Here is a 22796-nt window from a genome sequence, read left to right on the forward strand (position 1 = left end):
ATGCTAATGCAAATTATTAATGGCAATATACAATCTAAAATAAAATAGAATATAATAATCCTTTAGCTAGATATGACATTAAGGACATACACAGAATGAATGAACTAGTGTGTGGTGATCAGAGCAGTGGCTGGTTTCTTAGTGTGTAGTATGCATATACATTTATCCCTGCCAGACATCCCCCCAACCCCCCCCCCCCCCCCCCCCCCGATTCTTTTTTTTAACCCTTTTTGAACAGAACTTTGCTTCCTGTTCATTTTGTGGTTTTGCACGGCAGACAGTTTACAGGCATATGATTCACTGTCTATGTGTGCATCTCAGTGTGTGTGTGAAGTTTTGAAGAGCTTAACCTGATTCCCCACGGGCTCCGTCTTGAAGCAGAGGAGCCAGGTACCAGGAGCCCATTAGCACAGAGCTCCATCTGTGATTGGCTTTGCACTAGAAACCCGGAGACCGCTGCTGAATAATTGATGTGCATTGTGCAGTCGCTGGACAGGCAAAGAGAGGGAAAAACAGAGAGAGGCACAGTGCCCCTGAGAAACAGACAATCAGACAGAGATAAAGAGAGCTTGTAGATTCCTCTGGAGTTCTTCTTCTTTGCCTGCTGTTCAAATCCCATTTCTCTGTGCAATGAGAGGACTACAATGAGAACCACAAAGGCAGATCTCAGCTGCTGGTAAGTCAGAGTGAGGCTTGTGAACACACTTGACAGTAATGTAGTGCATGTATTGCTGTTTGTGCTTCTGTGTGGGCAAGTTGCAGGCAGGTGTATGTGCAGGCTGTGTAAATCTCTTCAAAGAAGAGTTCACTCAAAATTGAAAATAATTTTATTATTCACTCACCTTCATGTCTTTTGAAACCCGTATGACTTTCTTTCTTCGATGAAACAAATAATGTATCTATAGTAGAATGTCCAGGCTGCTCTTATGCATTCAGGGAAATAGAATGGTGACCATGGTTGTCCAGATTTTCAAGGCATGATTTTCAGTGAATAATTACGTAAATTTCAGTCCAAGTCATATGGACTACTTTTATTATGCTTTTATAGTGCTTTTTAGTCTTTTTTGGAGCTTGACAGCCCCACTGTTAAACCTCTCTGTTGGTGTTCCACGAAAGAAAGACATACGGCTTTGGAACAGCACCAAGGGTGAATTTGGGTCAATAATGAGCGAATTTAAATTTTTACATAAACTATCCCTTTAACTGCATCCTCTCAGGGAACTTTTAACTAATGGAATAGGACACAGAAAGCACAACTGGAGCTCTAAGTTTTGCATATGACAGAGCAGTAACTGCTGACTGTGTTTGACCTAGTTCCCTCTCTCCTACACACAAACCTCACACACAAAACACTCACACATAAAGGGTCAAAGTGAGCTTGATTATCTCCAGGAGGAGAACTGACCTACTTGAGGCGCAGTGTTTTTGTCAGTCCTTTAGTAGTTTGACATGAGTCTGGCATTGACTACTCAGCTGGTTACACGACGTGTCTCTCTTTTTCCCTCTCTCTCTCTCTCTCTCTCTCTCTCTCTCTCTCTCTCTCTCTCTCTCAATGCCTCTCTATGCATGGCTACTCTTTGCAGCGGATGCATTATCATTCTTTATGGGGTTGTAGATCATTGGGTGGAAGAACATTTTCTTGCATTGCATCAGAGGATCTGTTTGCTGGGATGTATAGGGCAATTTTTAAAAAACATGGGTCTTTGAAAAGTACTGGTTGTCTCCAAGAAAATGGGATGAATGAACATGGAAATGTTGAGTAGTGGGGGGAAGTGTATTTATTTGTTTATTAAGCCAATTTAAAGCATTTTGCAGCTTTTGTTTCTACAGTGTGATGTCTAAGAATGATCTTTAGTTTTTTATTGTAAGCAGTTTCTTGTGATTGCTACAGTGCAGCATTTATAGTTTACATCCATGCTGAGTCGTAGGGATAACACACTGCACAAGCAAAATCCACAGGTATTGTTCCTGTAATGTTTTGTTAAGGCTCTGAGTTTGTACTGATGGGGAAATAAACAGTGGTTTGCTATAATGAGGATCCTGCTGTGCATGTGTGAAACTTCCCCCTTAGTGGTTAGGAGCTTTTAATAGCTCTGAGCTTTTTGCCCATGCACCATTTATGTTTGGTAGCTTTACTTGATTTTAACATGCAAATATTAGTGTTACGTTCTGGTATACAAATGTTACACGTTCAAATACTTGAGCTGTCTAAAACTATCTGCTTTTGAGGGTAAGACAGTTAGACATATATACCTTTTTCTGGACTTGCATGTAATTTGTAAAATCAGAATCAGAATCAAAATGAGCTTTATTGCCAAGTATGCTTACACATACAAGGAATATGTCTTGGTGACAGAAGCTTCCAGTGCACAAACAATACAACAACAAGACAGAGATAATAAAAAAAAAAGAATAACAATTAAAAAGGATGTACACTCACATGAGATGAAGACTCCAGTCACATCAGAAACCCAATAAAAGCTGTTTAATTTTACATGAGTGGGTCGCTGCCATGTTGATAGCACATGACACTATGTCATGCAAATTTGACTACCACTAATAATGGAAATAATAATAACATGTTTACTTGATATAGTGCTTTCAGCTAATGCTCAAACATAAATGTAAACAAAACAAACAAACCAAACAATAAAACAACAAACACTATACTTACTAGAAAAAACAATGGAGCCCAAGTTAACAATATAGTTGAGAATGATGGTATGTGTTGATCAGCAGGAGTGTGATCCACCAGACCGTCCAAACAGAATGTGTGTGCAAGTTGAAAGATAAAAAGTCCAAAGAAGAGTCCATGCTGGAATGATGAATCAAACTGCTACTACCAGCAGCTCTTATGGTGCGGATCATGAATAAACAGTGCGACCTCAAACGCCAAGCGCAAGCACAAGGCGGTGTTTAGAAGGTAGAGAGCTTGTGAGTCCAGGCTGTCCGGTCATAGTCTAGCACGCAACAATGCACAAAAATTCATTTGGATTGAATACAAGAATGTCCCAAATATGGATGTATTTTACAGTATATAAGGATGACAGGGGTCAGTATACAGCACAAAACCACAAGTACTACTGGGACCGATGGGACAAGTAAGAGCCGGCTAAAATCGTACTTATATTTTACAGCTTTAGGAGTACAATACCTGTTGTGCAGCTGAGGTTAAAAAGTGGTCCTGCGAATGCATTCCATACGTTTTCCACAAATCCTGATAAAGTGCCATTCCCCTAGTGCAAACATTTACTTTTGCCCTTGGTTACAAAGTGGATGCTAGGTATATGTCAAAAGAATTAGGTTATTTTAACAAACTAAAACCATAAACTATCTGATTGCTGTAAAGGTTTTTAGATCACCATGGTTTGACAAAAAAATTGCATATGTATAAAACTGATAGTTCCCTCTCTAAATTCTGATTGAATGGACTGCATTCAAAGCCTTTGTAAAAGGCTGATAAATGCACATACCCTGATCAGCCACAACATTAAAACCACCTGCCTAATATTGCGTAGGTCCCCCTTGTGCCGCCAAAACAGCACCAACCCGCATCTCAGAATAGCATTCTAAGATGCTATTCTTCTCACCACAATTGTACAGAGTGGTTATCTGAGTTACCATAGACTTTGTCAGTTCTAACCAGTCTGGCCATTCTCCGTTGACCTCTGTCTGTCCACAGAACTGCCGCTCACTGGATCTTTTTTGTTTTTGGCACCATTCGGAGACTGTTGTGCATGAAAAATCCCAGGAGATCAGCAGCTACAGAAATACTCAAACCAGCCCATCTGACACCAACAATCATGCAACAGTCCAAATTTTTTCTCCATTCTGATGGTTGATGTGAACATTAACTGAAGCTCCTGACCCATATCTGCATGATTTGCATATGCACTGCACTGCTGCCACATGATTGGCTGATTAGATAATGGCATGGATGATTGTTGGTGCCAGATGGGCTGGTTTGAGTATTTCTGTAACTGCTGATCTCCTGGGATTTTCACACACAACAGTCTCTAGAATATACTCAGAATGATGACACAAACAAAAAACATCCCACGAGTGGCAGTTCTGTGGACGGAAACGCCTTTTTGATGAGAGAGGTCAACAGAGAATGGCCAGACTGGTTCGAACTGACAAAGTCTACAGTAACTCAGATAACCACTCTGTACAATTGTGGTGAGAAGAATAGCATCTCAGAATGCTATTCTAAGATGCGGGTTGGCGCTGTTTTGGCAGCACGAAGGGGACCTACACAATATTAGACAGGTGGTTTTAATGTTGTGGCTGATCAGTTTATACATAGATATATCTGTGACCAGACATTCTATGTTGATGTGCCAAGTTGCTACATTGCTTGGCAACCAAACCATTGTTGAGTTCATCCATCTTTGGAAATACACAGAACAAATCAATAATGAGAATAAGATTAATAACATAAGATATACAGCAACATGTAAAGGCAAATTACTGTAAGGGCTCTGAAATGAGCTTGAACTTTACTAGCTGACTGATCATCACGACTCTATAATTTCTATGAGTATTGCAGAGTAGTCAATCATGACCTATAGAAAAAGTGTGTTCACGTCAGTGTAGGTTGAGTAGCTATATGTTTGCTATTAACCAAAATCTTAAGTGATAAAGACTTGGATGATTTTAAATATGACTAATTTGATATTTAGGTGATGTTTCCTCATACTGTAACAAGTGTGTTAGTCATATGAAGTGTAACCGAGATCTATGCATATAAATCTCACTGTAATTGCACTGCTGCTTCATGAAATATTCAGTGAAGTGTTACATTTTTCTATAGAGGATTTAAGTTGGAAAATCATGATAGGTGTTACTAATTGAATTTTTACACAAATTAATTGTAGTTTGTCATTACTTAAAGTTTGTTAATATTTATTAGTACTACAGTGTATAATTACTTTAGACCAAATCAAAAGGCATTTACAACTCTAGATTTGGCCTGCTCCTGAGTGAAATTTCTGACAAATGTGCAAGTAACCTGGAATATTTCAGCAAATGTATTGATTTGAGATATTTCTCTTTTCTAAAAAGAGAAGTCAGTGTTTCGTACAGAAAAACCTAGAGATTTCTCCATAGCAGAGCCAGCAGGACCCCGTTAGTCACATTAATTCAACCAGGACATCAGTTCACCCATTGATGACGTCAACTCTGCTTATTGTCACTTTCTTGTCTTGATAATTGCTTTGCCCCCTTGTGTAAAATGTTGAATTTGAACCCTACAGAAACCAGCACCTGCAGGAGATGTCAGAGTGACACAGGTACTCTTCTGTGTTCTAGCATTGTTTGGCTTGTGGAGAGTGCTCTCTCTCTTCATTGTCATCCTGGGCATTCATTCTGTTATTTTATTCATTCGTGCGCAGTCACAGAGAAGATGAGTCACTGTGACGCAGATGCTTTTGATGTGCTTCCTCTGTTGCAGGGGTGTATATGTGGGGGGTCATTGGCTGCTGACTGAGCATCCATACCTGTTTCATAGACGCATGGGCTGCACTGTCAACTCAGATTAAACCGGGATGGCTTTTTCCCTGTCATTTTACGAAGGCATTCAGTACAGTCCAGGTTTCCGGCTTTATTTGGACTGTGCAGCTCATTGAACAGGAATGATGTTTTATCCTCCCATTTTTGTGCCTTCATCCGTATGTCTCTCACTTTCAGTGCTGCCCTGTGTTGTTTGCTAATGTGCTGCTGGTTAACAAGTCTTTCTGTGAGCTCTTCCCTTTTCATGACAGTCATTCATTTCCATCATGGTTGAATCTGTAGCGACAATGCGATGTGCCGTGTGCTTCAAATTCCTTTTTCAATTCAAAAGAGCATCAATCTGTTTTGATTCTCTCAAATAGACAGAAGTGAGTCAGTGAGTCTTAATATGTGTGAATGTTACAGTGCTGTTGGAGCAAGTTAGTTCTGCTCCTCTACTCTGATTGGACAAGCAGCGTTCCAAAAGTGCTGATATTTGGTATAACTAGGATGCTGTGTTCTAGCTGTCAGTCTATATTTTTCTTGGCCACGCGGAACGGTTGATCCTGCTTTGGCAAAGTATGGAAGTATATTTGTAAGCAGAGCAAAACTAGACAAAATAACTGGACATATTGAGTCTAAAATTTAAGTTACTCAATATTTGCTACTTGTTTATAGAACTGTTAGAACTCTTGCTTGGGTAAGATTGCTGAAATATTACATATGACGTTGACAGAAAACATGCAATAGTTTATTTACTCCAATTAGAAATATCAGTTTCATCTCTTCAAGCAGGTACTCTGTGGTTGTGTTTGTTTAAATCTGTGAGATGTGTTGTAATCTGGCAGTAGTTTAGCACACTGTTTCTCCCTCTGTGTGTGGGTGTTATGTGCAGCAGAGAGCTGCCATGAGTGGTTATGTCACCTGGTGTGAATGGAGGTCACTTTGTGGCCTGTTAGCCCAGTTAGGGGTTAATAACTCCTACTTGTGGGTGTGTGTAGCCTACACTCAGGATCAGCTTTGGCCTTAATTAATATGTGAGCCTCTCTCGTAAGTGAGGACCTGCCCTGTGTCATTAGTTAACAGTGGTCCTTTTCCTGAGCAAATGCCTGCTTTACTGCCAGACACTGGGCTGAAAGGGAAGATGATATACCTCACAATGCCACAATCATCATCAGTGGTTCATTTTTACAATCTTTCCTGTTAACTGGCCCAGGCAGAATGTTCAGACTTTTTCTAATTTTCTGAGCTGATTTTGGCAGAAAGTTTCTTTAGAATGGATTTAAAGATAGAAAAATGTGGAAAATGGAACTGAAAGTATTACACTGTTATTGATTACTGAAAGCAAAGTCAGATTAGCCAAAGTATTTAATGAATTAACACAGAAGGGGCGGCGGGAATGCATAGAACTTTCCGAATGATGGGCGTTCAAATCTGTGGGTATACTGCATATTAGGCAGTAAAGTGTGGATATTACACTAAATAACAATGTAAAAAAAATTGAAAATCTTGTCTTTAGATTTGAGAATTTTGATAAGTGGAAGTTGAGCTCCTCTCTTTCTTGTTTACAACATCAAAGGCTCTCATTTTTCTTCATAAGCACACATTTTTCTGCCTTGTGTGTGGTGGTATTACACAATTCTGTCTATGAAGGCTGTTGGGAAGTTCTCCCATAAGCTGCTTTTACTCACTGGGAAAGACCTGTATTAACATATTGCAGTATTTAGGATGGAGGAATTTAGGGTGAATTTGTAAAAATTTGGCACAGGGACACAATATTCTCGAATAGCCAGATTATCTGTGACTTGAAGTAGAATTCACAATCATATTCTGTCCTGAATTTTTATTGCCTTGCATAAAAAAACTTTGCATCGCAGAAATAACAGTTTGTCATTCTAGTTTCAAAAACAGCTATGCTCTTAAAATTCTCTTCCAGGTTCTCCATTATGCATGGACAGTATCTGCGGTTGCATTTCTCTTTCACTGGTTTCACAGGTCAGGTAAGGTGATACGATGGTCTCAGTGGGGTGAGGATGAAGGGCAGACACAGTATGTCATGTGGACAGCAGGGTAGGTTATTTTCACTGTGGAAACCCTAATGCGTATAGGAAGGCCAGCCGGCATGTCTGCCAATACACTGTGGCATCAAATTTAGCTCTCAAACACTCACAAATTGAGAGAGAAAAGAGTAAATATCTCTGAGGACTTCTGAAAATTTGGCTTGTGCGAAGAATTCCAGCTACATTTACATTCTGGAAATTTTTCAAGCCAAGGACCCCTTGGTTGATAGAGAGATGGAACAAGGACCCCCTGTTACATAATGTATCAAATGAATGTTGCATTTTAAGCCTGGCTTATTGTAACATGTATAGTACCGTATTAATATATTTACATACTTTATGATGCTTACGTTGCAAAGCCATTAAAAAACAGAATGTCTATTTGCACCCTGGCGTGAAACCATGGTTACTGTGGTAAAACCAAGGTTATTTTTTCTAAGGTAAGTTTAAGGTTAGGTTTAGGGGTAGGGGTTAATGTAGTGTATCTGTTGGACTCTAAATAAACACAATAAACATACTGCAGTGATGCCCATTTACTGTATGTTATATTTAATTACGAATGCAAATAGTATCTGACACTATTTGCACTGGGGTGTAAATGGCATACACCATTTGCACCAGGGTGCAAATAGCATCTGCCCTAAAATAATCATTATTGTTGTACAGAGTCATATACTTGAGCTTATATTCTTTAGCTTTGGTTAAAGTTACCTTATTGTATTTTTCTTGTTTTCACAAAAGTCCCCTGTTCTAGACATCTTAATAGAGTTTAGATTACCATGTCATTTGTTTACTTTAAGAAAGACAAACCAAGTTCTGTACTTAGGTTCGGTGTTCGCTTGGGAATTGCTCACAAGTAACCTTGCTTAAACACCTTTACTCAAAAATTCAAACACCACTTGTATTAATCAGATTTTTCAAAGCTGCCCTTTTCAAAGAACCAATGCATTCAGTGAATAAGCAATGGATATGACAAAGACCACATAATGCTTTTGGCAAGGGTTGGCCTGTGTGAGAACCTTGTGGTCAAATCAGACACTGAACATCACCAAACTTTTATTATATGAAGTGGAGTCTGCTTAATTTTGTCCATTTGGCCTCAATCCATTATCTTAACCATCCACTTTTAATTAGCAACATCATTAAAAAAGCTCATAATGAAGTGTAAAGGCAGTAAAAACCAAGAGTTTGGCTGAGATGGGGTGCTGGCAGAGATAAAGCAGCCAACCTGAGATGGAACTATGGGCAAACATTCTTGGGGCGGCTACAGAGACGATTTGGGTAACCAGGGTGACCTGGGATCCCTACACACCGGATCATTTGGGGATTTACTCTGGTCAGTTATTCAAAGCCCACTAAACCTGCTTGGAGAGTCTCTTCTCCAGACAAAGAGCAGACAAAGAGAGGGGGGTGGAATGGGTTGGTTTGTGTGGTGTCTGTCTCTCTGGTCTGTTTTGCCAAAAGTCTGTAGAGCCACAGGCTGTTGTCCCCTCAGTAAGACTGTTTCAACTGCAGTCTGGCACCTTTAGGAACAGCAGAACGTGGCTAATATGAGTCACTATGGACAGAACCACAGAGCTTGTATGAATAGCATGGATCTTGCAGAGCTACCAAATGTGCCTGTCTGCTCACCCAGTGTACAATCTTTTTAAAATAGCATTGAAAAACCTTAAGAATTAAGCTAAAAAACATACATTAAGCAAAACACGTGCAAATGGTGCAAGCCAGATATGTAAGCACAGCGTAGTTCTAGCGGGAAGACTAGCAGCTATACATCATCGCACCATTAGCTAGGTAACTCCTAGCCAATCACATGTAAGCCATTGCTTTATAAGTCTGCTTACAATCTATCACATTGCTGTTTCAGTGTGCTAACACGGCAACCTTCACCACCCCACCACCACCAGTTGAGTCCCGTCCTGCACGGGGTAGGCTCCTTACCCCTGCCTCCTATCTCCGGGAGGATATGACGGTTCCGAGTACAAATTCTTCGGACCGCCAGACGGGGCTTACGCCAAAGAGAGACATTACATTTCTGTTTTATATTCATCAAATAAATGTCATTTTAAATTTCACTCAAGTCTGCGAGTCTTCCTGATAGAAGTGTTATTATTCAGGGAACTAGCAATAAACATGTCCAGTTCAAGAGAAAACTGGCCATAGAACAAAACAATGATAAAGTTTAAGAAGAAGATAGCATATTGTATTGTGTTGCATTCAAGCTTCAAGGTCGAATTCAGGACCTATCATAGATATCATAGAGACTTGGGGGTGGGCTTTTTTGACTTGGGACAATATTAAGAGTTTTGTGATTACACAATGAAATGGTGACTCATTATTTTGAAAACACTGTTAATGTCTTTGTTCTCACCATTAAATTACTTTTTTACACTGTGTCTACCAGCAGTTGTTGGAGTTGCTCTGTTGTGATAATAAACAGCATATTGTATGCTAAACCTCAGACTGGATTGGAGTCTGGCTAGTGTAAGCAAATCACAGTTTTAGTGTCTGGCTGCTGTTGGCTAAGCTTTTATGTCAGTACTTCTCTGTTCCTGCTGGGATCCCTGCCTGGTGCACACCGCTGTGAGCCAGCCTTGCCACCATAATGCCCACTGACATAGACCCAACACAGAGCCATGCCACTGAAATGCCCACTGCCAGGGAGCCGGCACAGAGCTGAGCGAAGCGTTTTCAATTCATTCCTATAATTTTATTTATCACACATTATACATTTTGCACATATACAGTGACATTCTTTTTTTTTCACATATCCCAGCTAAGCTGGGGTCAGAGTGCAGGGTCAGCCATGATACAGCACCCCTGGAACAGATAATGTCAAGGGCCTTGCTCAAGGGCCCAACAGTGGTGTCTTCGCAGTGCTGGGGCTTGAACCCCCAACCTTCTGATTAGTAACCCAGAGCCTTAACCGCTGAGCCACCAAGCTGAGTGCCTCGCTCATGAGGTGGATTGTGGGATTGGCGGTGGCGTGGAGCAAGCTGTTCCCTAGCATTGTGAGCATCTTTGAGTGTATTTCTTCCGTGCCAGTGGAAACGCAGCGTGAGATAGTTCAGAGTGAAACTTACATGATTAAGTCAGACTTCACTTGATAACGTGACGGCCGGCGGAGACCACAAACATATGTGAACTTTTTGAGTTCTACTGAGAATATTCTAGTATAAATCTCTATATGGAGAAAGTCAAACCTCTCAAACTGATAGTTTGGGGTTTTTGTTGTTGTTTTTTTCTCCATGCAGTAGCACTAACTGGTAACTTGTATAGATTCAGATTAAATCTATTAGGGTGAATGTGTTAAACTTTATTTTTATAACATCTGTGAAAGTTATAGTTAAAGGTTTTTTAAATGTGTTTAGGTTATTAGTTTTTTTATTTATAACAAATACTAAAAAGTTTATAAGTTTAGTTTTTTAAAAAGACTGTAAACATTAACCTAACCACAGTAATGTGGTGCCATCCATGGTCTTACCTGTGATAATGGCCCTATCATTACAAATGCCACTGTTAAATAATGGTAAAACAATAATAAATTTAATGATGGTGCTAAAACTTCCATGAATTATGGACAAATTATTGACCTGTTCTCTCCTACTCCTGTTCTAACTGGCCGTGTTTGCCTCCAGATATTCTAAAGGTGACTTAAATCATTAGGCCTGTGTCCTGCTAAACTAATATCATTCTTGTTCAAAAAAATGTCCAAACAAATGCATGCAGTTACAGTCTCCAGTTACATTAATCACTTTTTGTGGGACAGGGGATTTTGGCTAGTGAAAATGCTGAGTAGCTACTGACCTTGGAAACTACTAGCCACAGTGGCCGGTGAGCCAAAAAGTTCATTTCAAACCCTGCATACAATGAAAGTAAACGGTTACTGAGGCTCACATTTCTGAATTGGATCACTTTTTGATATTGTAACATTTTAACAAGAATAAGTAGATGAGCACAGTATCGGATCTAAAACCGATGCCAGTATCATGCCATATATAGAGATCATATTGTAGTATTCCGTACACATTAATACTGTATGAAAACAGACTTGTGCTTGTGCGTGAGAAATTATGTAGTCGTATTTAGCTAGTTGAGTGGTTTATTGTACGTTGATGGAAGGTACCATGTTGATTAGGCTAAGCACTGCTTGTTTTTCGCAAGTTTACTGGTTGAATCGCAGGCGGGAGAGCTCTAGTCTTTGTGAGGTGTGGGAGGCATGCTAGGAGGAGAACAACAGTTGAAAATTGGCAGGTGGTGTCTGGCTGTAACCTGTCATATGAGCTCTAAGTTGGTCTTTTGTGCGAAAATAGCAGTTGCCAGCATGCAGAGGTAGTGATTTAGCCGGCCGATAAGCTCTCTGTAATGGCAGGGTAGAATAATTCTCATTGAAGTAGGTGGGTGATTCCAGCCTCCCGCTCCTATCCTGCTGGGACGGCTTTCACGCCTGTTGCAGAGAGGTGAGAATTGTTCTCTTTGAAACAGACCCCTTTGATATATTTACACAAACACTATTTTCTCACTGTAATTGTGTGTTTGAACTTGGAAAGGAAAGTGAGTCAGGTGCCACTGGGATATTGAATAAATGAGAATTTCACACACCATTGCACTTGTGTATATGGCTGTGTGACAATAAAGTGATTTGATTTGATTTGATTTGATTTGAATAACTAAAAGTGGTTTCTTGGAGAACTCCAGTTTGGATTGAGCAATGCATAAAGAGTCCTTAAATTTTATTCTGAAATGGTTATTAATTTAGACGTGAAATGACTAATGTCACGCAAATGAAGCTTAAAGTGCTGTCTGTGGTAAGACTGAGGTGTGCGTGCCATGCAGTGTTTTTCAGTAGCATGTGTGCTCGTTTACATTCCCCTAGCAAAAAAGGCAATGGAGACAGCTGAGCAGTCTTAGTAGTCATTACTGGCTGATCGATTCAGAGTGGAAAGAGCCAAGACAGACGTCTGTCTTTCTGCACCATTCGGATTCAGAGAGAGAGCGAGAGAGGCATTCTGGATTCTTGACACCACCCTCTGTATTCAAATATCAGTACCAGGCTTTATTTATTTATTTATTTTTTTACTCATCTACTGTCTGTGAAGTAGATTTAGAGAAGAAAGGGGGGTATTGTTCCAAGTATGAACTAATCTAAGGGGAAAGAAAATATTTTATAAGGTCCCTTGCAGAATCTGTTTGATAGCAGAGAAAGACAAGAGGTGCTGCAATACTGAAACAGTTCCTGGCTTTTGTGCCTGTTCTGTCTGCGTGCATATACAGTTTTTTAAAGAATATGTCTGTTTCTCTGTGCGCAGTCAGTCATTCTATGAAAAGGGTGCATTTTCCCATAGAAAAGGTGATTTTTAGAGTACATTTCTTCAAGAAACATTTTGTCAGACAAAGAATGTCTTTAAGTACTATTGCATATTCTGAAGTTGCAACAGGGTGGAACATTTTAAACCAAAATGACTTTTGCTCTCCCTTTTATCAGTTTATGGTTATGGCCTCCTATCATTAGCATTCAGCAGTCAACATTATGAGTTTTCTTTAAATTGTAAAAACAAAACTTTTTTTCTTCCTGTTTGTTTTATGGGATGAAGTAGATATGTTATGCTTGAAGAATCTTGTCAAGCATGAAAAAAAAAAAAAAGATTATGAAAGTGCTGAATTTTTGAACATGGCTCTGAAATCTCAAATGATGTCACTTCCTGTTCATTGTGTCTTTTAAAATGACAGTTGACTATTATTTTGATGCAAATAATGGTGTGACGGGGGAATCAAAATGTGCTGGGACAGTTTTTGATTCAAATGGATGTTTTCTTATACAAATGTAATTGATTTAGTGTGAATGGGAAAACTAATACAGATATTGTCATTGCGAAGTATTGGTGTTGTTAATACATTTTTTAAGAAATATTTTTAATAGAAGTTTTAGCACTGATTGTGTGAATATGTAAAAATGCATATAAAATATAAATAAAGAAAGAAATACACCATTATTACATGAAGTAATATATTTTAATAGAAAAAATTTATAATTTTTAATTGATATATTTAAGCTTGCAAAACACTGAAGAGCAGATTTTTGGTGCACTTCATCAAGTGTTTTGGACACAAATGGAAAAACTCAGCTACGAGATACATAAATGTCTAAAAACAGCATAAGTTGGAAAGTATAAGGAACGTTTGTAAGAAAAGGACATAAATGCAGTACCAATGTCTCTGCGGTATGCACCGTGCAGAATCAATTCGGCAAAGGTCTGGCCCCGTGCCAGCTGCTACCATCCCAAACTGACTCTATTGCCATGGCAAGAGCCTCATTTTGTCACCCCTTTTTGGAGTAAAGTGGTGCCAGGCCACATCAGAGGCATGATTCACTATCCTCAGCACTCATTCTCATCTCCCATTCCTCGCTCTTTCTCTCCCCGTCTCTTTCATCATCCACCCTTCTCAAGAGGGGAAGACAGGTCTTTTGGAGTAGGATCAGTGCTTACAGTACACTGCAGATAAAAAGCATATGATACAGAGAGAGGCATGCTGACAAGCTGTTATAGAGGATCCCAACTGTTTTTGCTTCTACAGGAGTGTAGTGACCTCTAGTGGTAAAGATGCCGAGACTACGACACTTGTAGGAATTTGAGACTCCTAACTGATGCTTGCCTTAGCAATTACTGTTGCTCATACTTAGGATTAGGAATCTGAACAAACCCCAAACCTACAATCTTTAACTTCGGCACATAACTCGACCTGCACTGTTTGTGCTGGAGGCAAGAATTGTAATGAAGGAGGGACCTGAGCCATATATAGCAACTGAAAAACCATTTGTCTTGGTGCTCAAGATCCTTCCTAAACTCTCTTTTTCTTTCTGTTTTTCTCCTTTTTCTGCAGCTCTCCTGTCATCCTGGTGCGAAGAGCTGGGACGACTGCTTTTGTTGCGGCACCAGAAGAATCGTCAGAGCGATCCACAGGGCAAAGTGCCCTTACAGCCACCCATGAACTCTATGAAGCCCTCACTCTCTCATGGGTCTGTACTCCAACTTAACCCCACTCTGTAGATCACTAACCTGACACTCGCTGGAGCTGTTCCAGGCACTGTTAAAAACCACCGTAGTTTGGTCCATACAACTGCTTTCTCAGAACTAAATTTCCTATCAGAGTTACAAGTCAAGTGCATCATCCAGCACAGAATAGTTTGTTTTTATGTGCCATGTGATCTTTAAGACTAGCCTTTTCCAGGAAGTCATTGACCAAGCATTCATGAACAGCCTTGGAAACACGTTGATGAAATTCATTCTCAGAAATATCCAAGCAATAGAAAAATAAAACGTGATAACAATGAAACACTGACGTCCAGGTATGGCAAGGTTGAGAGAGCTGTTCTTTGGCCCTGGTATTAAGATCAATCTTGGGTGATCCAGTCTTAAGTGGTCAGACGAGACACATCACTGTTCACACTTGCATCTCCTGTGACCACTTGATTTGAGATTTTCGAGGAAAGGGTCTCTGATTTCATGACTGCATATATCAGTCATTACAGCAGTGCAAAACAAGACAAAAGAATGCACAAAGAAAAAAACAGCACACTGTTTCTCGCAGATATGCTTAAAATTGAACATTTAGGGCAGAATTCTCAATTATTTTAGTGAAGTACCTATATTAACTGAGGTCATGTTACACCTCTCATCTGTACTAGAACAATGTTTTCCTCCATAGAAAACTGAGATTTTCGACAACGCTCTATATTACTGTAGACTTTGGAAAATTATGACATTAGGAAGCTAAAACAGATTAGTGTGAATGTGGCCTGAGCTTTAGATGTGTGTTCTTTTTATCTTTGTCCTTGTATGTTAATTTCAAGCACACTGAAGTAGTTCTGTGAAGTTCTTGTGCATGTAGCCTAAATGTGTGTGCTTTTTTTATATATATATATATTCTGATCGGACGGTAATTGCCTTTTAAAGCTGCACTTAACCAGCATTACCAAATGTAAAACTTCTGTTTTAGCACAGTGGTTAATTGGCAAGGGAGTAGGGGGTGCTTCGCTTGCTGTCCGTGATACATCAGGACGCATTAGCATTTACACTTCAAATACAATGTGGTCACATGCGTTTTGACTTCATCAGTATGTGGTTTCAGTGATCTGATCACAAAACGTTTCAGACCCCATTTACACGTGTGTAGCGCTGTACGCCTGTGATCGGATCACCCTAAATGCATCTTAAAAAGGTTGTTCACCCAAAAATTTTTATTCTGTCATTATTTACTCATGTAAAGGTTGTGCCAATCCTGTATGACTTGAGATGTTGACAAGCTCAGCCACCATTCACTTTTAATGAATGGAAAAAAGAGCAGTATCAACTTTCTTCAAAATTTCTCCTCATGTGTTCCACTGAAGAAAGTAAGTCATACAGGAACAACATGAGGGTGAGTAAATTTTGTAATTTATGTAATTATATAATTTTCATTTTTGGGTGTACTCTCCCTTTAATACCAGGTGGAAACAGGGTCTTGGATAGATTTCCAAAGAAAGTTTTGCCGTGCTGGAAAGGGTGTCTAGAGTCAAGAGGTTGAGGGAAATCACTAGATAACTGATGTTGTATAGAACATTTTGTGCTCTAGGGCCAGTCCTGACCTCACAGCTTCATTTTCAAAGAAAAAAACATAAGTCTTGTAGTCAGGAGGGAGCATTTTCTCTCTGTAAACCCCCAGGGCTGTTTCTGACTCTATCAAAACCCCCACTTCACTCTTTCTCAATGCATATTTGCATTTGATACCATTGATATCTCATTACTGTTTGAACACTGTTTTGTAGTGATGGGTCCTTTCCATATGACGGTGTTCCCTGGCAACAGAATGCTAACCAGGCCCCGGGCTCGTTGTCAGTGGTTACGACGGTGTGGGGAGTTACCAATACGTCACAAAGTCAGGTGAGTCACACATATCCCAGAAGTGTATGAAAGTAAATAATAATATAGGTAACGATAACATTGATCTTTTGACCTAAGCTGCTTTTGATCTAGGTATTGGGTAACCCCATGGCCAACACCAACAATCCCATGAACCCCGGAGGCAATGCACTAGGGTCGGGTATGTCAGCCAACAACCCAGGGATCAACTCACCTCATTTCCCTGGCCAACAACAACAGTTTTCAGCCAAAGGGGGTTCCAACCAGGCCTACATGCAGCAAAGCATGTATGGTCGTCCAGGGCATCCGGGAGGAGGAGGCTATGGTGGAAGGTAGTGTTCAAGAGCTTGTATTAAGCCTTAGAGAGGCAGTTCCAGACAGGATGATGGGAAGTTTTTTTGACAATGAAAGGAGTCTTGCTTTGCATCACTCTGGGAGATTTAATAAGCTACAGCAGAATTTCCCAGTAGTGATATTTGACACAAGATTTTAAAGCCAAGCCAACACTCAGTTCAGGGCTGGGGTTTTTTTGTGGGTTTTTTTTCAAAAGGGATGATAATGATATCCCCTTCACATTGTGCCAAGAGCAAAGACAGACTACAGATCCAGAAATTTTCAACAGATCTCTGAAGTTCCTCTGTTTTTTCTAGTTATTGTTATTGCAGTAAAGATAATTTTTCTTTTATTTTTTATATATATAGCAAGGGAATCTGACCTTTCGTACAAAAGATTTTGGTGTCACAAATTCATTGGTGACCTAGAAATAGTGCAGAAACGTATTTATTATTTCAATATAAAAATATTTATTCATTTTATGCCAGAATGTTGCTTTGCTGTAAAATCCTAAACTTTGGAAAACTTTTCCAAGTCCACACAAATCTGTTTTTGTTTGACAACTTTTTTCAGTTTCCCAACGTCCTCATTTTCCAAAGTTTTCGGTGAAAAAAAATGGCATTCTGATGTGGTCAAGAAGCTTAATGTATGTGTAGCAAAATCAAAGCATTTTCAAACTACGTATTAGTGTGGATGTGGCCTCAGACTTTTGAACCTCACTGAATGTCTCTTGTTTTAATGTAAACGTTTTATGTGAGTGTGTGTATATTTCTTCTACTTAGTTACCCGGGTGGGCCGAATGCTCCAGGTGGCATCGGCATGCCCCCTCATACACGCCCCCCCTCTGACTTCACCCAGCCTGCTGCTGCAGCCGCCGCCGCTGCTGTTGCTGCTGCCGCTGCCACGGCGACCGCCACTGCCACGGCAACCGTAGCTGCCCTGCAGGAGACCAGCAAAGACATGAACCAGTACAACCAGGTTGGTCATTTACAAAAAGATCAATGTGCCCAAGTGTTTTGGCTTCCTACTTGGCTTGCACTGAATGTATTTGTGTGCCCACCCATTCAAGTGCTATTGGACCTCTCCACAGGTCTGTTCATCTTTCCAGATGGGACCTACACAAGGCTACAACAACCAGTTCATGAACCAGCCTGGGCCCCGCGGCCCCCCGTCCATGGCAGGAGGCATGAACCCAGCTGGTATGGGAGCTGGCATGAATAGCTCCAACATGAGTGGCCCACCCATGGGCATGAACCAGCCCAGAGGGCCAGGGATGGGACCCTTCAGTGGCCATGGCCAAAGGATGCCCCAACAGGGTTATCCTGGCCCCAGACCTCAGTCAATGCCCATGCAGGGCACTAAGAGGCCCTATCCAGGAGAGGTAAGACTATGGTACACAATTCCAAAACTTAAAGGGTTAGTTTAACCAAAAACGAAAATGATGTCATCATTTACTCACTCTCATGTTGTTTCAAACCCATTTGATTGGCTTACTTCCATGGAACACCAAAGTAGATGGAAGGCAAAATGTTAGCCTCATTCACCATTCTCTGTCATTGTATGGAAAAATTACGCAATGAAAGTGAATGGTGAGGCTTACATTGTCATTTTTTACTCCACAGAAGAAAGCAAGTCAATGGAGTCATTTTAAAACTGACTTGCAGAAAAATTTTTATATTTGATTTTTCTTTGGTGAAGCATTTGTTTGTGTGGTTTTCACAGCCAAACTATGGAGGCCAGCAGTTTGGACCCAATGGCCAGTTTCCCAACCAGCAAGGGCAGTACCCAAACCCAAATGCTTCTAGAGCTCTTCCTTCACCCAATTACCCTGGCCAGAGGATGCCGGGACAGCAGGGCTCTGGCCAATACCCCCCAACAGGAGTGGCCATGGGCCAATATTATAAGGTAGATTCATTTTGCTTGCTTGGAACATTCATCTGAATCATTACAATGTTCAAGCAGTGTTGTTTGTCTCTCTGACAGGTCATATTTCTTCATGCCAACCATGAAGACAAAATTTACATGAAGAAAAGGAATAAAGAATGAGAAAATGCTCTAAATGTTATATTACTTGCTTCCCATGTCGTTTTTTAACATTTTACTGCTTTTTCTTATTTCAGCAAGAGCCATTTAATGGTCAGAATAACAATTTCTCTGGAGGTGGTTATGGGTACAATCAAGGAAATGGAGTAAGTGGAGATTACTTTCTTATTTTTCTTACATACAGTGGCCCCAAACGGTATTTAGACCCCTAATGAAGCTTAAAAATGCATGAAGCCCTGTTCACATTGTCAGTGATTTTGTCACTAGATGTCACTAATCTCTGCATTTTTTGTCACTAGTGGTCGATCCTTCTGCTGTTGCTCTAACATTATTGGTTGGCTGCACAACTAGCCATAGCTTTAGAAAATCTGATCACAGATGAGCTACTGTAGATTGCCAGTAAAACAAATATATCATTCTTATTTGACAAGGAATCTTTTGTTTTGCCTCTAATAATAAACATTCTGCAGGGGAGAGTGCTTTTATACTTGCCGTTAAAAATTAGCATTCTGGACGGGAAAGTGTTATAAACCGCAGCAATACTCAATGCATTATGTCAACACAAAGATTGATCTTTCAATATATTAATCAAACTCACTCAGAATGCTGACAATTTCTGTCACTGTTTCCACGCATCACTGTTTTATTTTATCCATGTAAGTGGTTACAGAAACATGATATAGAACAGTGAAATTGATGACTACAACAACTCCTCCATCTTTCCTGCACTCATCTGCATTATCTTACAGGAGACGGGTGACGTGAGCTTCACTGTCTTTTCCCATTGGCTGTTGCTGCACAATATCGCTCTGCATTTGCATAATGTTAAACGTTTCTCAACTTAGTCACGTGTCTTGACATTCCCACATCTTGTCGCCAACGATCGCTGTCGCTCGAGTCGCCAGCTCTCATTGAAAATCAATGGTCTCCTGTCGCATCCAGTGACAAAATCGCTGACGACTTGAGTGTCAAAAGATTTTATAACAAAATATCAAACCAAGAGGTATCTGCAAACAAATAAAACTAGAGCTTTTCTCAGAACTAATTTAGCCAATGTTTTGCAATTGCATTTTACCAACTGGTCCCTAGGTATGAAGTCAGTTTCCCTCAAGTGCACACAGTGGTCCTAGCAGAGTAAGCACAAGTGTAGTTCATCACATTAACTATGGACACATTTCACTACTTCACAATCAGAAAGTGTCCTAATCCATTTATTTTCATTTTTAACAATATATCTTTTGTGTTATACTGTAATTTGAAACCTAACAAACTTTTTTATTTTTACATGTTTTGCTTGAAGTGTGCTTTTGCTGTCTTTAAAAATATATGCCACTTAGTTTGATATTTTATTATACATTGCCAAGGCATTCATGGATTCGTAAGTGTGCCTCAAGTGTCCAAATACTTTTTTGGGGGCCACTGTATGTTTAATTTTTTTGTTTTGTGCTTCAGGTAATATGTGCAGTTCTGCTATACTGTACATTTTGCATATTGAGTGTTTGTGTGTTTCTTCGGCTAAAGCCTCCTCGGCAGGTGGTGAACTACCCCCACTCGCCTGTTCCCGGTAACCCCACACCACCCATGACTCCAGGAAGTAGTATTCCTCCATACCCGTCGCCCAATCAGGACGTTAAGCCCCCGTTTCCTCCAGACATGAAGCCAAACATGACGTCTCTGCCTCCACCTCCAAGTGAGTCCTGCAGAAAAACCACACACAACCATTTTGTTTATTGATCTGTACTCTGATTGTATTACAAGCTCAGTCACAGTCTATAAGAAGTAAACCAGTGAGAACCCTTTGATCCTTTCAGCACCTGCAGCTGGGTGAAAAAAATGTCCCATTTATCTGAGATTTATAAGAGACTTGTGAAAATGTCTGAATCTCGGAATGTTTTCTTTTAGGCAATCCCAATGAAGAGCTGCGTCTGACGTTCCCTGTGAGGGATGGGGTGGTGCTGGAGCCCTTCAGACTAGAGCACAACCTTGCCGTCAGTAACCACGTCTTCCATCTGCGCCCCTCCGTCCACCAGACACTCATGTGGAGGTGTGTGCTGTACTTTACTGCCTGCCATGCGCTGAGCAGGCCTGTTTCTCCACAATGACATCTACTATGTGAGCTTGTTCTACTACACTAAAACTGTCTTTGCATGTCCACCAGGTCTGATCTGGAGCTGCAGTTTAAGTGCTACCACCACGAGGACCGGCAAATGAACACCAACTGGCCCGCATCCGTCCAAGTCAGCGTCAACGCCACCCCTCTCACTATAGAGAGAGGCGACAATAAGACATCTCACAAACCCCTGCACCTGAAGCACGTGTGTCAACCGGGGAGAAACACCATCCAGATCACAGTCACGGCCTGCTGTTGTGTGAGTATTCCTTCTCCACTGCTCCAAAAGACCTTCAATAATGTGACGTCTCTCACGCAATAGCCATCTCAGAGAGTTGTTATACAGCTTGTAATAGGAAATCAGATAACACTGATTTGAAGCAGCTTCTGTGTTCTTCCCCCTACATACAGCTGGTATCAGTTTAACGCTTGCCTGTTTGAAAGGTGAATGACACAGATAGTGTATCATGTAGGATATTCGAATGATTGTTAGTGGACTGTAACATGTTCTTGTCTTGTTCCAGTCGCACTTATTCGTGCTGCAGCTGGTCCACAGACCATCAGTGAGATCAGTCTTGCAGGGTTTACTGAAGAAGAGGCTCCTGCCTGCCGAACACTGCATTACCAAAAGTAAGTAGACGCTCAAGCAGATACTTTTTTGCTTTTCCTTTGCTACATTTTTTTTGGAATTCATGGATATCTGCTACTGTGTATTTGGGTGATTTTCATGAAACCTATCAAGAAAATATCCTGGTCCTATTTTACTCTAAAATGTCCTGTTTTACTCCAAATTTTTCATATAGAAAATGAAGCCTTTATTTGGGACCATTACGATTTTTTTCGTTCTGACATGACAGTTACGCACAGTTTAGCCCCCAATTATCATTGCCGCAATTTGAAAATTTAAAGTATTTACAAATTGTATAATAGTTATACAGCATTTTAGTACTCCCTTGGTACTGCATTTCATTTTCACTGATTTTAATAAAAATAAGCATTGTAATGTAGTAAAAAAAAAAATGACTGTTTACAGTAATGTGAATCATCATTGAGCCCCTTTACATACACACCATTATGCTAGTTACTCCCAAAAATCAGCTTATTTAAAAAATAAGAAATCCATGTTTGCGTGACATTTGAAATAATCGAGTTATTCTATGCTTTTTATGTCAAAACGTGAAGAGGAATGTACACAACTCGTGCGCACATTGAAAAATCCAGTAAGAACGGCGGTTAAGGTGTTTACATGCAACGCGATATCGGTGTATTATGCAAAAATCTACCCGTGTCCATTGGTTTATTCTTACGCCCTTTATGACCTTACATCGATAAAGGAACACTGTTTAACGCGTTTACATGACCATACATGTTGTCGGCTTATTAAAGGTGCTTTTTTTTTCATGAAAAAGTATGCAAAAAATGTTTCTACTCCCTTAAAGATATTAATGAAATAAGTGTCCTGAGATATCTCTGTGACAGCTGTAGACTTTGTAAACAGCAAACAAAAATGTGACCACGGACATTGTAAATTCACCTGTAAATCGTTTTGCTCGTTCTCATAGTTTTGTATTTGAAGCGGATCACTGAGGCTATGATTCATGTTTGTCAGTTGGGGGTGCAATTGTGCCACTGTTGAATTTGACAGCCACAGGAACAAACCTTTGCTCGGTTTTGATCTCAAAATTATCTTTGGTTTTGGAATGAGGAGGCATGGCTAATTCAGCAGCTCAGTCACATGAAAGCTCAGTGCTAAAATCGCTTACAGCATAACTGGTGTAAGAACATGCATGTAAAAATGCTCATTGAAAACAATTGAAATCGTAAAAGTAAAACCCCCAGACGCGATATGGTAATGAGAAT

The 22796-nt window shown here is 40.2% G+C and overlaps 1 protein-coding gene across 7 annotated transcripts in view; it reads left to right on the forward strand.

The window, feature by feature from the left end:
- The window catches only part of zmiz1a (zinc finger, MIZ-type containing 1a), a 209004-nt gene that overhangs the window by 170686 nt on the left and 15522 nt on the right, over positions 1 to 22796 (forward strand). For 6 of the 7 annotated variants that reach the window (XM_051652211.1, XM_051652215.1, XM_051652213.1 and 3 more), the window contains 11 exons: positions 14433 to 14568; positions 16357 to 16471; positions 16565 to 16782; positions 17566 to 17761; positions 17874 to 18164; positions 18506 to 18688; positions 18904 to 18972; positions 20348 to 20516; positions 20729 to 20870; positions 20985 to 21195; positions 21461 to 21566. In XM_051652211.1, coding sequence (XP_051508171.1) covers positions 14433 to 14568; positions 16357 to 16471; positions 16565 to 16782; positions 17566 to 17761; positions 17874 to 18164; positions 18506 to 18688; positions 18904 to 18972; positions 20348 to 20516; positions 20729 to 20870; positions 20985 to 21195; positions 21461 to 21566 — 1836 coding nt within the window. Of the gene's footprint in view, positions 1 to 505; positions 677 to 14432; positions 14569 to 16356; positions 16472 to 16564; positions 16783 to 17565; positions 17762 to 17873; positions 18165 to 18505; positions 18689 to 18903; positions 18973 to 20347; positions 20517 to 20728; positions 20871 to 20984; positions 21196 to 21460; positions 21567 to 22796 lie in introns of those variants that run through there. The other variant, XM_051652216.1, reaches the window with a different exon arrangement.

This window comes from Myxocyprinus asiaticus, chromosome 23 (genome assembly GCF_019703515.2).
Source record: "Myxocyprinus asiaticus isolate MX2 ecotype Aquarium Trade chromosome 23, UBuf_Myxa_2, whole genome shotgun sequence".
In the NCBI taxonomy this organism is placed as follows: domain Eukaryota; kingdom Metazoa; phylum Chordata; class Actinopteri; order Cypriniformes; family Catostomidae; genus Myxocyprinus; species Myxocyprinus asiaticus.